The sequence below is a fragment of the Festucalex cinctus genome, chromosome 21 (genome assembly GCF_051991245.1).
Source record: "Festucalex cinctus isolate MCC-2025b chromosome 21, RoL_Fcin_1.0, whole genome shotgun sequence".
Taxonomy (NCBI): domain Eukaryota; kingdom Metazoa; phylum Chordata; class Actinopteri; order Syngnathiformes; family Syngnathidae; genus Festucalex; species Festucalex cinctus.
Genome location: NC_135431.1, coordinates 12,535,085 through 12,551,852, shown reverse-complemented (window position 1 = coordinate 12,551,852; position 16,768 = coordinate 12,535,085). Strand labels below are relative to the sequence as shown.

The window sequence follows — 16,768 nt, the reverse complement described above, 5'->3', positions numbered from 1 at the left end:
CAGTATTTACTATCGTAAACATGGAGAGAAAACTCACAACTTTTCACTCAGAAGGCCTTTTAATTCTGTCAACACAGCAAATACAGTACATTTCTTGACCCAATTTGTTACATTTTACAAATGCAACTCATCTGGCTATCATTCTTTGATCAAATCATTCAAATGTTGTGTGTGGTATTTGTCATTCATCTGTCAGCAAGACACTTTTCTTTCAGTTTGAAAATTTATCATAGAAATTGAAAAACAATGCATCACAGTGTCATTTTTGGGGGACTAAGGTACCTTGTTAACGCTATACTAATCTGAAAGCCATAAAGACAGACAAATAACTTGATAATACTTTTGTGACTACACTGATTTAAAAGCTTTTTGGCGAGAGGCACCTAACTTCTTTTTTCTTTTTCTTTTTTCACTACAACATGAAGTCTAAAGTATACATAACCTAGTGACTACTGCCCCCTGTTGGTCATGTAGTGCAAATCGCAGGAACAGTTCTGGCCCGAAGCGACGAGGAAAAAACAAAACAAAAAACCTCTACGGAGAGAAAATACTCACAATGGCAAAACTGCACTTCACATTCCATCAACGAAGAAATACATCCAAAAGAACAAGACCACACACAAAAGACCCTATGACACGTAGCAATTCGGAATGGGGTGATTGACGGGTATGAGTGGTTGCCGGGTGACATTCAGACATAGAATATGGAAAGCCCCTTTTCACACTGATTTGATATCCGGGTTAAATTTATATTAGTACTACTAGTACACCTTTTGTTCTAACCCACTATTAGTTTTGCTGCACTAGTAACGTGACATCGTGCTACTAGTATGTCAAGAGTTGTTCTACACTAATAGTCATTGATTCGACTCGTACACTGAATTGTCTTACTAGTAAGCTGGATATTAAGGATAAATCAATTGGAGCAATTATTTAATTCCCTTTTTTGTTGTTCATGTACTAGTCAACTTTTTGTCCTCAGTTATAGGACCACTTTGGCATACTGGTAGGACAAAATTATGCACTACTTGACAACTTCATGTGACATTTTAAAATTTGACTACTTAACATTTAGCATTCCAATAGTAGGAAAATTAGTAACAGTTGCCGTAATTGTTCTCCAATGCGCAGAAATGTCATACAATAGTGACAAAAATGTTGCTAATGAGACACGGTTGTGTCTTCTACTAGTACATGGACCTTAAGCTAGACATCAAGGAAATTAAACTTTCCATAGGCACGTCGCCATACCTCACGCCATTTTGTCAGAGATTGTCTCAAAGTCTTCACCTTGTTTAAGAATCCCGGACCTTCGGTACACCATGATGGTAATATTTCCCACATTTTCTAAAGAAAAAAAAAACACTGGGAAACAATAAGAGTTTAAGTCCTATTTTTTTCCATCTGTACAAAAGCAAGAACTTTTTTTGGGCCTCTAAACGCTTTCCTATTTCACACAGCGATCCCACAAAATGGCCGCATCAGAGCTGTCACAGAAGACCTGGCATTTATCCACGCAGAACGCAGCAAAAAGCAACACATTGAAGCAACTGCGCATCCTGCAATCAGGTAATCAGATGACGTCAATTATCGGGAATGTAAAAAAAAAAAGGGGGGGGGGGGGGGGAACAGAGTATCGGGTGTCAAAATTGACATGCCGATCCCGGTATCGCAAAATAATGTTACCCTCTAAAATCTATAATATTTAAGTCGACTTCATCCGCCTACTGGATGCCATTTATACAGAACGTAAAAAGAAAATAGAAAAATACCAGCTTTTTCAGGCAGTGTGAAAGGGGCCATTGTTGTTGTGTAAACATGGACACCATGTTGTCTTGTGGTCCTGGATAACAAAAGCTCCATATTGGGCTTGGGTGTCAAACAAATGGTAGCATGAACAAGATGGGACAACATTAGAGGTTCACAATTAAGGTTGAAAAATTCCAGGGATTTTCCAAGTTGGAATCTTGCCATGGGAATGATTCATTCAGTGCCATTGACGGCTATAGATGCTAAGCTAACAGTAAAAATCAGCCGGGAATGTGCAAAATTGAAGGCTAGCTCTTACAAGTGAACTTAAATATAGTTGGAGGAAATATACTATTTTTATCTGATGTATTACCATTAAATTACCTTAATTCCCCATGGAAAGTTTCCAATTTAGAAATATCTCCAAAAGTCCCCATCTTAATTTCCACTGGAAATTTACTGGAAACTTTAGAGAACCTCACCAGAAGTTTTCTATCCCTTTGAAACCTTATTCACAATCAAAGTAGAGCTACTAAAAAGCTTCACACAAAGGTTTTAAAGTCCTACCGCCAAAAGCTGGACACGAAATCCCCACCTGCTCCTGATTGGACCCCCTCCAGGACAGGATTCGAATCCAGTTTTTCCCACCTGCGTCCGGCTACAGGTGCAAGTCCTCTTGCAGTAAAGGCTGCGACATCTCCCTGCTGGTGTGTTTGAGCAAGGGCAGCTGCTTGAGTGTGACCTGCTGCACAAACACCATCAGGAAGCCCGCAACCAGCAGCAGCCCCAGGAGGGAGCCCACCACCACGGGGAAGTAGGCGGGCCCCGCCATCCTCGGCGGGGCGGGGGTGCCGGGCGCGGACGCCGTGGGCTCCGGACGCAGCAGGTCCCGGACGTCCGAGAGGGAGCCGTTGTTGGGCAGAGGCGGGATGGACAGGATGTGGCACATGAGGGGGTACAGGTCCACGGAGAGCATGGTGGGCTTCACGTAGTTCTGGCGGAAGGCCGGACCACGGGCCACGAAGACGGGATGCATGCTGCGGACGGTGTTGTCGTAGCCGTGATTTCCCACTGAGGAGAGAATGAACACAGCTACTGTAGTTAACGAAAACTAATCAATTAACCAAAATTGAAAAAAACATTTTCATTAATTAAACAAAAATTCCTTTTAAAAAACAAAACAAAACTGCAATCATAGTGAAAATTAGTGCTGGGTTTAAAAAAAATCAAATGTCGATTTGATTTTTGAGCCTGATATCGATTCATAATATCGATTCATTTAATATCTCTTTTTCCCATAAATTCATAAGAAATATGCAATTTTAAAGGCCGATTTTCTTTTGCCATTTTCTTGAAATTAAAAGTATTTTCTTAGATTTATGAACAACTTGACTTGCACTTTAAGATGATTCTGAATTTTTTTTATTTATTTATTTCCAATTAATGAATTTGAATTATGCAAATGTTTTTAACTCATTTGCGAATGTCGGTGTTTGTGTTCCTTTGATTAATCAACTAAATTGTTTCACAAGTTGCAGCCTCTGCAAAATTTAATTTGGAATTGATGTCGTTTTTATCATGTCCTTTAGGGGTGCTAAAAAAAAATCGATTCGGCGATATATCGCGATACTACATCGCGCGATTCTCGAATCGATTCAATAAAAAAAAAATCGATTTTTTTTTTTTTTTTTTTTTTTTTTTTTTAAAGAGCTCAGAATTGTTCATTCGGTAGTCTTACCGATTCAACGTCTTATCATCATTGCCTTTTTTTTTGTGTGTGTGTGTGAATCGATTTTTAAACTTCCATTTTTAATGGCAAAATATTCAACAAAACGTCTGACTTCGGGTTCGGCTTCACACCTTGAGCATGGAAGAATGTTATATGAACGGAACATTAAGCCTTAATATTTTATTTTAATGCTGTTCAAACATGAAACAGATTACAACCTCTATAAGACTGAAATTTCAGATAAATAAATAATACATTTTCATATAAATCTTACACTCTACAAGCTTACTGATTAGTATTTTCTAAATTTGAATGAAAAAAAATCGCAACAATCGACTTATAAATTAGTATCGGGATTAATCGGTATCGAATCGAATCGTGACCTGTGAATCGTGATACGAATCGAATCGTCAGGTACTAGGCAATTCACACCCCTAATGTCCTTTATATTTAAGAAGAATTAATGTGAAAATGTTCATTTATGGGGTTCAGTTTATTTATTTCCCACGACCCTTGTGAGGAATACGCGGTCAAGAAAATGAAAGGAAAAAAAAAGTTTATTTTTTTATTTATTTACTTATTTATTTCTGTAGAGCTACACGTCCATACAGAAGAATGAAGGTAAAAGTTGTATGAAAATTGTAATAAACTTTATTACACAATAGTTAGTGACCTTATGTTTATCTTGCACTCGAAAAATACTCCATATTAACAAAACTAAAACTAATAAAAACCAAGGCAATTTAAAATATAAACTAAACAAATTTGCTCTACAAAGAAATGAAAACAGAATTTTAAAAAATTAAAACAAAAATTCTAAACTAGCTATAATGAAAAATCTAAAACCAGTATTGGCTGGAATGTTGTATTTTGATCAAAACAATTTTGTCATTTTTGACATCTGAAATTATAAAATCAACAGACATGCTAATGTTAGCATATTTCTGCACTCTGCAATATTATAATCCACATTCTCCAATTGGCTGCAGTACCCCCGTTTTTGTCTTGCCATTATTGTTTGTTAGTGCAACTAATGCATTCAGTGCAGTCAGGTTTTCACAGTTTCACACAGTACTATTTTTAAAACGGACTCTTTTGCATTTGCATTACTCTGATGCGCTATTTTTAGCAACCTGGTCAGTACCGTGTAAAAAAAAAAATCCGCCTGACAACAACCTTGATGAAAAATGTGTGATTTTAGAAGCAAGATGAAAGCTTACGCCCACACACCCTCCTACTCCTGTTCTTTCTTTGTTAATTACATCAAGTGGGATTTAGTTCTATGTTAAAAAAAAGAAAAAGAAAAAAAAAAGAAAAAAAAAAGACAGGTTCAGCTAATAATAGAACAGAGGGCGAAATCTCAAAAGAATTTACGCATGAGCGGTGTGCTCCGGTTCTGCACGATGGTCCATCCCTCCCGAGCCTCCACCAGAATGGGCATGATCCTGACGTTGTGGCGGTAGTGGAGGCGTTCGGGGATGGCGTCCTTCCGGTAGACCGTCATGTAGGGGTTGGCGTCAGCCAACTTGTTGTACACCTCATCCAGCTTCCCTGCAAGACATGGTTTTTACAGCATTGTCAAGTTGACATGGTTACTTGAGTTGTTAATGGTATGACACATTTTTGATCACAGCTTAACGACTGACCATGTCATCCGGTAAATGATTAGCATTTAGCACTTTATATTGCTGGAGAACTTTACCCTGGTTAAGTAACTTTTGGAGGACGAAGTTTCTAAGTCAGTGGTTCTCAGCTTTTTTTCAGTGATCTGACATCCCTGTGAAATGTTTTTTCTTTTCAGTCAAGTACCCCCAAACCAGTGCAAAGCATTTCTTGAAGAAAGAAAGAAAAAAATTAACCGAGTGCTATGCCATCATTGTCTGATTTTATTATTAAACTTTGGAACTTCATTATTTTTTTAGAAATATTTACATCTACTTTTTAAATATATTTTAAAATCTCATATACCCCCATTTGAGAACCATAACGGGGACAAAAGAAGACCCTTGTATGTTTGAAGGAACCATGAAAATTCGGCACTGGCTTGCACTTCTGAACAAATCTACTGAACCTGGAATAGTTTTTTACTCATTTGCTCCCAAAAACGTATAAATCCGTTCAATTTTAAATGTTTTAAGTGCCCCAAAGTGGTAGGGTTTTTTTTTCATGCAAGAGCATACAGAAGGCTTTGATGCAGCCTCTGAACTGCAGATAATGAGTAAAGCAATGGTCGTAATTACAAAAACAGCCAGCAGGTGGCAGCAGAGTATAAGAGATCAACCAGAACCATGTTGAAGACAAACTGATTTCCTCATAGTTCTAAACATGATGAAACTTAGCTATATTCTAATGTTAATTGATGCAAAACGAAAAGAGATAGAAATATACTTTTTTCCTGATGGAAGAAGAGACTCTAATCTTTCTTTTGGTAGTTTCCATGTTTTTATAGCAATAGAACACAATATTCAGTGGACCTTGCAAAATCAGTCAAAATCCAGTAAAACAGCCAGTTCAGTGAAAATGGCGGCAAATGAATGAGTTAATGGAGTTACCTTCTTTGGGCAGTATTGCCACCACGGGACTCTTGTCCACCAAGGTGTACAGGTCCCTGCTCACGTACTCGTCCAGCTCGATGATCTTATCGGGGAAGAGCTGCGTCATGCCGTGGTCGCTGGTCACCACCAGGTTGAGCCTCTCATATAGGCCCGCCTTCTTGAGCTCATTCAGCAGGAAGCCCAGTTTCCCGTCCACGTCGGCGATGACGGCGTCCATCTGGGAGCTCTCGGGTCCGAAGTCGTGCCCGCTGTCGTCCGGTTCCTCCCAGTACAGGACCCCGAAATCCACCGCCTCCCCTTCGGGAGCGCAGAACCATTCAATCAGGTGCGCCACTCGGGTCTCGAAGCTGACGGAGGCGTTGTACGGGAGGTAGCGAGTCGGGAGCATTCCGTGGATCTTCACGTCGGAACCGGGCCACATGGCGGCGCCGCTACGCCCGCCAGAATTCTGGACGGTGACCCACAGAGGAGCCGCCCGCTCCCACCACTGAGACTCGTACATGCTGTCCGCGTCCATGGAGAAGGAGCGGTTGAGGACCGGGTCAAACATGTCGTTGGCGACGATGCCGTGCGTCTCGGCGTAGAGGCCCGTCACCAGGCTGTAGTGGTTGGGTAAGGTCTTGGTGATGTACACGTTCTGCACCTGCTCCACCGACACACCTTCCTTCATTAGGGCGTGGAAGCTTGGCGTGGGGACGCGGTTGACGTAGTCCCAACGGAAGCCATCGAAGGACAACAGGAGCAGCTTGGGGCGCGCCGTCATGTCCTGGAGGGAAACTAAAGGCGGGATGAGGGTCCACAAGAGGGCCACAAGGCCCAGACCTCGACGCATCAGATGGCCCAGCATCATGTGCAGAAATCTATCAACATAGAAGACAAGGTAAACCTGTACTAGCCTTCTGATCTGTATTGATTATTAATGTCTGATCCAACAGAACATATTAACGTGACATTACTAATAACTAACTGTATTGCCCATGTCGACAGCTACTAACGCTGCTGACCATAGATACTAACAAATAACTAACTCACTCTACTGACCTTGTCAATGTGACACATTGTTAACTCGACTGACCATGATGTCATAATCTGTTATTCTGACTGACTCTTGTGAATGTTGTGCTGCTGTGTTGGGAAACGGAGTCGCATGCACAGTTGACCATCATTGTCATGGAATTCCTGGAATTTAAGATAACATAGTTGCAACTTGCAGCATATAGCTGGCTGTCGCACTTGAAACTACTGTTGTTCCATGCATTTACGGCTCGTCAGAACTGGATTTCACCCGTATTGTTTTTTCGTGTTTGGTTGACCTGCGACTAACCATTTCAATGTCGCATTTCTCCTGATTAATTCAATTCAATTCAATTTATTTTTGGGGTTAACAGTAGATAACTTCCTTTTTTTAAATCTTGCATGTCATTCTCACAGAGCAGAGAATATATGCGGTTTGTGTTTCTGCTTTTGTGTCTTAAGTAATAAATATTACCATTACAGCTCTAACATGTTTCACACGTTAGCATCAAGCTAGCAGACGTTCATTAGATGAAATGAACATCCGGGTGTTTATTTAAATATACAACGTTTAATAAACTTTTGTTTTATGTGTCAGCTTTACAATAAAACTTAAAATGGGAGTGACAAACAGACTGAAGCAAACATGTTTTGACACTTACTTGGAAAACTGTGGTAGCGAGTAGGAAGTTTAAGAATTGTTAAATAAGCATTAATGATCGTTGAAGACAACGTTTTTTCCCGTGTTCTCTCAATATCGGGAGGGCCTGGAACGTACCTCCGCGATAAACCGGGGTTCGCACCGTAGCACCGTAGATGGGGATTATAAACAGCAAAATACAAATATGACATTCGATAAGGAGTCAGGCATGCAGACATGAGCGGGTCAGTAAGGTGACGAACATTAAAAGCATCAAAACAAAAAGGACAGACAATACACAGCTTATCCGCATTCCGGGTTCAATTTACGAGACGTTTTGGACCTTATGCACGCTGTACATCTGCACGTCGTCGATGAACGGGAGAAAACACAAAAACACATGATATTGACAATAAAAGCAGTGTTACCATTCGGTTTACCTCGCTATCTGATCGTCGCACTGTCGGTGTGTGCGCACTGAGATAAACAGCCCAACTCTGCTGACAGCCGGAAGGAAGTCCCGCCTATTTGGCAAGCTTCGCGCATTTATTTAGAATGCTCGCATTCGAACGCGACTCAGATGGTGACATGACAATACTGCAACCCTTCAATTGAATGCATAATCTGCCTACATGAATGCGTGGGTAGATGAAGGGTCGGATGCAGTGTCGCCTTCTCAGGGCACCGTGACGGACAAGTGCGCCACTTCGATGACGTCATATGTCTCAGTGACGGGAGGGGGCGGAGGAAGAGCAAAGAGTATTAAAAACACGTTTTTTTTTGTTTATTTTTTAATTTAGTTTATATTTTACTTTTTTTCCTTACTTTATCCTTTTTTTCATAGGCATTGGAGAAAATAATATGGATTTAAAAGTACGCCTTTACACTAACCTTAGATTTGTTGGCGCTTATTTTGAACTATTTTCCTTTAAAAAATTTCAAAACAATTTAAAACGCACTTGCTCCTCATTGTAATAAAATGAATTTAAAAAAATGTAAATTTGATCCGAGATAGAATACCATGGCAAACTCTCAACCAGCACTACTCTGGGTATCCACAAGATGTCAGTCAAAGCCTGCCTCAGTCAGAGCCGTTGATGGAGTTCGGCCAAACTCTGTTTCAGAGCTACTATGCTGTGATTGGGCAACTGCTGGTCACATGACATATGGACGCCATGTTGTTACCATGCTGCTGGGATTTCATAGTGTTTTGCAGCAGGTATTAACACCTTCATGTTGCAATCATGCCTTGTTGCTCAGCATGGCGTTGCTCACAACGACCAGGCAGCGGTATTATGATGTCGATTCAATGGAGACCCAGAGAAGAGGAAATTGTGGGAAGTGAAAGTCAAATGAGAGGACTAGGAAGCAAATAACCCTTCATTGCTGTGCAAAGTAAAGTAAAATAACACAATTTGACGCAGACTTCGACCTTCTATCAAGAGTTATAATTGAAAATAAAAATATAGTTGATTTTAATTATAAGCCTGTACAAAGTGAATGCACTTAAAAATATTATCTATTTTAACTCTTAATAAAACGGCTCATAATATGGAAATGAGAGTTATTGTGGATTTTGTGTTGGAAATAATAGTTGTAAACATGCACAATTGAAAGCCATTGATTAAAATTAAAAAGATAATATGACATTTGTTTGCCATTTACACTGAAATCACATTTAAATTTTAAATTTAGGACCATTATATTCATTATGACAAACCAATTAGAGAGGAACCTGTTCTAATACATTCATTGGTACCATGACAAATTGGCTTTATAAGTATCTTGATTGTTATATCAGGAGATAAACCAAATACATGTAATCAGATCTCTTGTTTGAACATATTATGTGTTATGTATGAACACACTAATACATTTCCAGAATTCACAATGTTGAATAAAAATCAAATCCATGTACAGTAAAAATATACCATACTAATGGTAATGATTGAAGTACTTGTAATACAACACTTTCTATTAATAAAAAAAAAGGTTATTGCATTTCCTAATCATTTATTACAAAAATACAATATATTGCAGTATTATAATGAATATTTAAAATCCACTGTATCAACATCAGCTTTACGGATGCCACGTCTGTTGTCGACCATAACAAATTCTGGTACAACAAATCAATGCCTGAATAATTTTCCTTCTTAACGATGAAAACAAAGGCATACATTTGGCGTGTCCGTAAAATAAATGACAACCTGTGTTTTGCTTTTTCTTTGGCTTTAAAAAAAAAAATAATAATACAATAAAATTTTTACCAAAAGAATGCACAGCCGGGGGGAATAAGAGAAGTAACGCATACAGTAAACAAAAAGATCCATATTCTTGTACTCTTTTTATTGATTTACTGTGGTTAACATCTCCTTACACGAAACTATTTGCTAATGTCATGAACAAAAACTTCCACAAAGTGGTATAAGTTCAAAATAAAGGTAGGCTTTGTCTGGTAATAACATGCGATGAAGTGTTCTATACGTGCGGATTCGACACATTTCTATACAGGCTTGATGTATTTACACGTGTGCTCCTCATTGTTTCATTCAGCTGACAATGTGTTTTTCAACACGTGCACGCTTCATGACAAGGATTTTTGGGGGGGTTTGTTTTGTTTGCAGAAAAGGCTCTTTTGTCATTTTTGTGGCACCCACTACACACTTCTGCTCGTGTCACGTCACGCACAAAGGTCGTGCATTTGGGTTCAAAGGTTCTGGATAAAATTACACTCATGCTTTGTATGCATTACATACAGTACACATATCTATAACATTATTAGCAATATTACACCTTACCAAGCCATATTATTATCAAGACCTCTGAGAACCACACAAAATTTATGAAAAGAAAAACGGTCAGATGGTCATTTTATATGTTGAAAATGTGTGGGTCACATTGGATAGAGAGGCTTTTTATTGAAGTTCCTGTTTTTGTTTGTTTTTTTAATAATTACATGGCAGACTAAATATATGCTATCGCAAGCTATTATGGCCCATCAATCCATGATATGACAAAGAAAAAATGTTCACTGCTGCTTTTTCATAAATTAAAAAAAAAAAAAAAGTAATTCTTGTTTTCTCAGATTTGCATTTATTTTGTCATTTTAACTTGATTTATGGGTGTCAAATTCATTTCCATCAAGAGCCATGTTGTAGTATGATTTCAGTCAGAGGGCCATTATAACTGTGAAAATATGTAAAATGTAAAATCGCCTCATCCTAGAATGGTGCTTTTCAAATAAACTTGCCTTGCTGAAAAATACTGTAAACCCTTAGCATGCTTTTAGCTGCCATGTGTTTTGGAATTATGTCATAGAAAAGGGGGGGTCACAGCACACAATGCCCGCTGTTCTCGATGTGGTACTCGCGTAGCATTGCGTCAATTTTACTGCTCCTTTTTGTTTTTTCCCCGAGACAATCAACAATACGCTCCGACATGAGCCAGATACGCCGAGAGCCAGCCAGGCATGGCTGTCATAGCTCGCCTTGAGGACAGAGTAGGGGGCGGTGTCCGAGCCAGACCCTTCAGCCAATCGGAAGCGGTCAGTGGCGGCTGTCAATCAAAATATTCGTGACGCTCATATTTACATGGAGACAGCGCCGACCAATGGGGAGTCAGCAAGGGAGAAGATTTGGCGCGCGCTGGCCAATGGCGTGGCGAGGTACATAGTTTTAGGGGAGTGCATAATAATCAACATATTAGCCAAGGTGCTTTTTAGATATCGATCCTCTTTTGGATCCGCTAGTTGGAATAATCCCACCGTGTGGATTTTTGAAAGGCTTGACCTAATAGTTTAGCGACGTTTTTGGTGCTTTTCCGTGGACGAGCAACATGCCGAAGAGGAAGGTGAGTGACGCCGCTGCTCCTGTCGTCTCGTCCGCTTCACAATTTTCGCTGTAGAATCAGCACAGCAGCGCGCGTCCTAACAAGTGAAGTGCAAGTTAGAAGACGCGGGTTTTATTCTCCGTTATTTCAGTTTTTTTTTTTTTAACCCCCGCTTCCTCGTTTTCCGTGTACAATGTCACGAGGACGCGTCGAGTGGACAAATGGCTCAAATGTGAGAACGAAGGCGTCCACGCTGATGGATGTCATGTTATTCCAAATTCCAAATAATACGGGGGAAACGTGCGAAGAACGTTCATGACTCTTTTAGCCAGATTTGGACATGTTCGTGCACCACCTGGATGCAGCCATTGTGCTTATGTGTATGTGTGAGTGAGGGGGGTCTTTGGGCCCATCCTAAACCAACACTGGTGTGGATCCTACTCCTCCTCCGTCTCTGTTTGTTGCGCATGCGCTTAGAGCAGCCCGCCTTTGTAAGCCGGTGATTCTCTTGGGCTCTTTTCTGGCCTTGTAAACAGGATATGATTCCATAGGATATGACTTACCAGGGATAAAATAGATGCCTATTAACCCCCCCCCCAAAAAAAAAAAATAACAGAGGGGCATTTAATGCTGTTTTTAAATGAGAAAAATATATCCTGATAACGTGATATGGCTTTGTGCAAGCATGCAAGCATGTTGTTTTTACATTGGTGTCGATGGTTAAAGGCTGAGACAGTGGCGTGCAAGTTGGGGGGGCTGAGGGGGCGGCATCCACCTCAAGAGGAGCATCCACGTGTGCTGGTATAGGGCATACAGTAGCCTAGTGTGTCCCGAATAGCTCTGACTCCAGCTCTGTTGGGCTATTTAACACGCAACTAGGTAGCATGTTTTCATTTTGTATTTGACTTGTATTTGACTATACCAACCAATGAATTGGCGATTCTCGGGCTTCTATTTATTTTTATTGTTTTCACTTGACTGAGCAGATCTGAAGCTTAATTAAAATTTTGGCTCACAACACACAACAGGAAAATAAATAAATCTACCAAGTGATAGCTAATAAAAAAAAAAACAACTGGTAACTTATGGGCACAACAAAAAAAAAAGACTTAATGTTCTGACTCAATGTGCTCTCTCCAACAGTCTCCTGAGGGTCCTGAGGGCAAGGACAGCTCCAAGGTCACCAAACAAGAGGTAAACATCAGTGTGCACACATCTTGTGTGCTCGTGCGTGTGCTTTTGTTTGATTTTCTCTCATCGTGAGAAGCAGTCACGAAGTGAGCAGATCAGGTAAAGAAACAGACTGCAGAAGTACAACTGATGTCTCTCTTTCTCTCTCTCTTTCTGTCACTGTCTCTCGCTCTCTTAATGATCATCTTAGCCCACCAGGAAGTCCGAGAGGTTGTTAGCGGTAAGTTTGGTCTTCTCCTCCTTCTCGCTGTCTTCACCACTATTCTTCTTCAGTGTCTTGCACGTGTTTGTTTTGTTATTTATGTCTTTTCTGTGTTTTGTCTTTTGTCCAGTGTGGTGCAGTAGAAGTGAATAAATCACAAATTAATGGTTAAACCTAGAATCACTAAAACGTTAATTAAACAATTTTTGGACAATTTTATGCTTCTAAATTTTCAAAAGCTGCTTCACCACACAACCTGTTTTTTCTATGTTTGTACTATATACATACTGCATGGTATATGTATGTGTTCATTGTGGTGTGCATGTAAACGGTTCCACTGTTGTAACACTTTTTATGTCAAGTGAGCGCATGCAGCCAGTCATGTATTAAGGGTCCCTAATTGTGAAAATGCATCAAATGGGAAAGATTTAAATTATTTTATTAACAATGTTAAATTTTGGAGTTTGGTCCTTGGTCACAATATGAAGCCAAATCAATATTTGACCATTTTAGACATTGCTTTGACCACAAAACGAGTGAATATGTGAGTTTTTCAGCAAATAACAGAGAATATGGTCCTACTAAAAAATCCACAAATTGGTGAATTTCCCAAGGTCCATTGTACTGGACAGATATTGAGTGAGTGCCAGGTTTTATTCCATAAAACAGAAAATTATACACCAACTCCACCATGTTGTACGTAAATGTACAAACAAATCGAATGTCGAAAACAAATCACATCAAGAACTGTCTAGTAAACCGATTCAGACTAACAAATTGTGTTGGTCCTGCAGAAGCCTGTGCTGCCAAAGCCCGAGACCAAAGTCAAGAAGGTCGTTGTCAAGGTAAATGAAACATATATATATATATATATATATATATATATATATATATATATATATATATATATTAGTGTTGTCAGGCGATTCATTTTTTTTTATCGTAATTAATTGGATGACTTCAATAGTTAACTCGTGATTAATTGCAAATTCTATATCTGTTATAAATGTACAATAACGTTTTTTTCACAACATAAAAATGGGAAAAAATGTTAAAAGAATAGAAATATGGCTGCATTGTTAGTCATTGATGCAGTAATTTAATAATTAATAAAATTGAGTTAAAATTAAAAGGATGTGTAAAAAACGAGTGATATTGATTTGTGTTGGTCATTTTTCTGCCACTAGATGGCAAAAATCAGTCAACAGTTACTGTTGATATGCTGAAATCAGAGGATTTGGACAACTTTAAATAAAAAAAAATGGCCCCAGACGATTGCTCCATTATTAATATAGTTGTTCAATTACTTGTTGATGAATTTTGACAGCTCTAAAGCACAATGAACAATGAATGGATCACTAATATTGATCTTCGAATGACTTCTTCTGCAGAAGGTGTCTGACGAAAAGGGGGCCAAGGCACGGAAAGGCACCACCAAAGGGAAGAAGGAAGATGGCCCTGCCCAGAACGGTGACGCCAAGACTGACGAGGTTTGAGAACAGGCAAAAAAAACTCCAAAACCATACAAAAAAAGAGCATTTCGTAACAATTGTCCATTTGTGTTTCAACACCTACACACATGCGTACACACGCAGATCTTTGTATGTCGTCCATCTGTTAGTGTGTCTTCCATCAGAAACTCGGCTCCCTCCAGCATGTCAGTGCGAGGGCAGAGCGAGACAGTCAGAGTGAAGGGTATGCAAAGCGTCACTAATCCACATTTGCGTGTGCCCTACTAACTCATAGCTTTATACTTGGCGTAAAAAGCCTTTTCACCCTGCACTTAGTGCAGCATAGTGCTTCGTTAACCATTCATTGTGTTTGTGCTGCTGCGGTGCAATGCCGCAGCGTTGTTGCCGCGAACGTTCGTGGCCCATGAAGTTGTGATGACATTAAGCTAATTATTATTACTGTACTACTATAAATACTGGATGCCCAAACTGGCGAAAAAGTCTTCTACTTCCTGTTCAGTAGTTTAGCAACCAGTGCCAAATATGGGCCAACTTGCGCCGTGCCGCCGTTGTCCCTGCGCTGCCCTGCGTCTTATCTTGTGCTGGGCGAAATTCCAAATCCTGCGATTTAAGAGGTTGGACTGTTGCGTGTATTTCTTATCTTGCGATTGTTTGCAGTGTGTTAGAGTGAATCTTTAACTTAAAAGTCTTTAAAATAAAAATCTTGCCGTTTGTTCTGCCCTGCAGGCAACTGAGGAGGCTGAGGAGGCCAACGAGGAGAAGGCGTAAAAACTATGGGGCGCCACTTTTTCCTATCGACACATTTTTTTGTAACATGCAGAATTTTTGTAGACTTGTGGTAGATGCTAGAGATGAACGACCAGCGTTCCCGAATATCCTCATTTTATGTCCACACTCCTGACTTCCTAACACTACCTTCACAAATCCAAACTTGGTCTTTTATTTTTACTTTTTTTTTTCTTTTTCTTTTTTAAATGAGTAGGTGGCAGCTTATGTTCTTCAACCAAATCTCCACGATAATCATATTATTTTAGAAATAGTTGTATTTTTAGAGAAAGCAGCTCTCGCCATGGACAACACCTGCAGCATTTTTACAGCTCTTCCTTTTCAGAATGCTCCTTTTTTGTACGTGTGTGCTGGGTTGGACGCAACGGTGGGTCTCTTGTGTTTGACTTCACCACCTTTTTTCTCTCTCTCCTATACTCAACACCCCGCTCGCCCAATCCACACCCACCCTATTTCCCTTGTCCTGCAGCAGAGTGACATAGCAATAAGCAGCAGTGCTTGTGTTGTAGAGGCGCCTCAATTGGCTTCATTCTGTTGGGAGAGTATTTTCAAATAAAAAGAAAACGTTGACTACTTTGTGCCTTTCCCTGCGAGACTCAGTTTATTAGACTACGAGGTTGACCCCCAAACCTGTTGGGAGACACCACCGTCCCATCCGTCGTAAGCGACGGCATTTTCGAGCAGGGGACCCCGCACAGCGGCTTGTGAAGGTGTAGTTGTACATTGTTTTGTGTGAGGCCACGTGACATAGACAAATACAAAAAAGTGCTGCGTCAGGAAGTGAAAGGTCAGCAATCGGTGGAGCCAATGTGGCTCCGCTGTTGTCATTTACAGACACGGGCACGATATGTAGACCACGAGTTGGTTTTCCTTTTGAATTAAAGATGAAAGTAAATGATAAAGTTCAGTGGCACAAATACTTAGTTGCTGTACTGTAAATAGATTTCTTCAAGTATTGTATTTCATTTCCTGAAATTTACTGCCTACATTCAAAGCAGATATCAGTATGTAAAAAAAAGGAACTGGAGCGGGGTCATGTCAACAACATACTGCCATGATATGAGAAAGATGCGTACATTAAATGTCAACACAAAAGTGAGTACAAGAGAGGGAGAGACTGCCTCCCTGTGGCTACAGCAATGCCCATCACAACTTTCATTAATTTAGGTTCATGTCTACCACACCGGGGTTGGAAAACTTGTGTGGTCCGTCCATGGCCATTTGATTGTAAAACAGACCTATAGACCATTATTTGTATATATTAGGGGAGATTTTAAAACAAAAAAAGTTGCAATTGTTTATTGTAGTAAAACAATTCAAGCTCATGTTAATTGGATTATAATTTACTAAATGTTTCACAAAACATTTTTTATTTTACGGTACTGATTTTATTTACATTTAAAAAATCGCAAATGTAAATAAAATGACTCATCTCACGTCTTGAAATGTGTTCACAATTAACCAATTACAGCCAAACTATAATCAGCACATACCTGTAAACATTTAAAGTGGCTGATAAACCCCAAATAAAGTTCAGATGTTCTAGTAGGCGTTTCTTCACTTTTTTTTTTTTTTTGCATACTAAGAGTCAGAAACTTT

General features: G+C 39.7%; 2 protein-coding genes across 12 annotated transcripts; one reads left to right on the top strand and one right to left on the bottom strand.

Annotated features, from left to right (window-relative positions):
• Positions 1-40: 40 nt before the first annotated feature.
• Positions 41-8,402, bottom strand: enpp5 (ectonucleotide pyrophosphatase/phosphodiesterase 5). Of its 5 annotated transcripts, none has more exons than XM_077511240.1 (4): positions 8,116-8,402; positions 6,031-6,893; positions 4,853-5,029; positions 41-2,820 (listed from the first exon to the last, which is right to left on the bottom strand). In XM_077511240.1, the coding sequence occupies exons 2-4, from the start codon at positions 6,881-6,883 to the stop codon at positions 2,408-2,410; spliced, it is 1,443 nt and encodes a 480-aa protein (XP_077367366.1). In that variant the 5' UTR covers positions 6,884-6,893; positions 8,116-8,402; the 3' UTR covers positions 41-2,407. The 5 variants fall into 5 exon arrangements, with proteins under 5 accessions (XP_077367366.1, XP_077367365.1, XP_077367367.1 ...); XM_077511239.1 differs by having other exon boundaries at positions 8,128-8,402; XM_077511241.1 differs by having other exon boundaries at positions 8,320-8,401.
• hmgn3 (high mobility group nucleosomal binding domain 3) lies at positions 3,450-15,742 on the top strand. Of its 7 annotated transcripts, XR_013281340.1 has the most exons (8): positions 3,632-6,913; positions 12,662-12,712; positions 12,900-12,929; positions 13,706-13,756; positions 14,303-14,401; positions 14,507-14,606; positions 14,883-14,997; positions 15,110-15,742. XR_013281340.1 is itself a non-coding variant. In XM_077511243.1 (7 exons), exons 1-7 carry the CDS (start codon positions 6,869-6,871, stop codon positions 15,115-15,117), a joined length of 384 nt encoding a protein of 127 aa, XP_077367369.1. In that variant the 5' UTR covers positions 3,656-6,868; the 3' UTR covers positions 15,118-15,742. The 7 variants fall into 7 exon arrangements, 6 of the variants coding, with proteins under 6 accessions (XP_077367372.1, XP_077367369.1, XP_077367374.1 ...); XM_077511243.1 differs by lacking the exon at positions 14,883-14,997 and having other exon boundaries at positions 3,656-6,913; XM_077511245.1 differs by lacking the exons at positions 3,632-6,913; positions 14,883-14,997 and adding an exon at positions 11,319-11,539.
• The last annotated feature ends 1,026 nt before the right edge of the window (positions 15,743-16,768 follow it).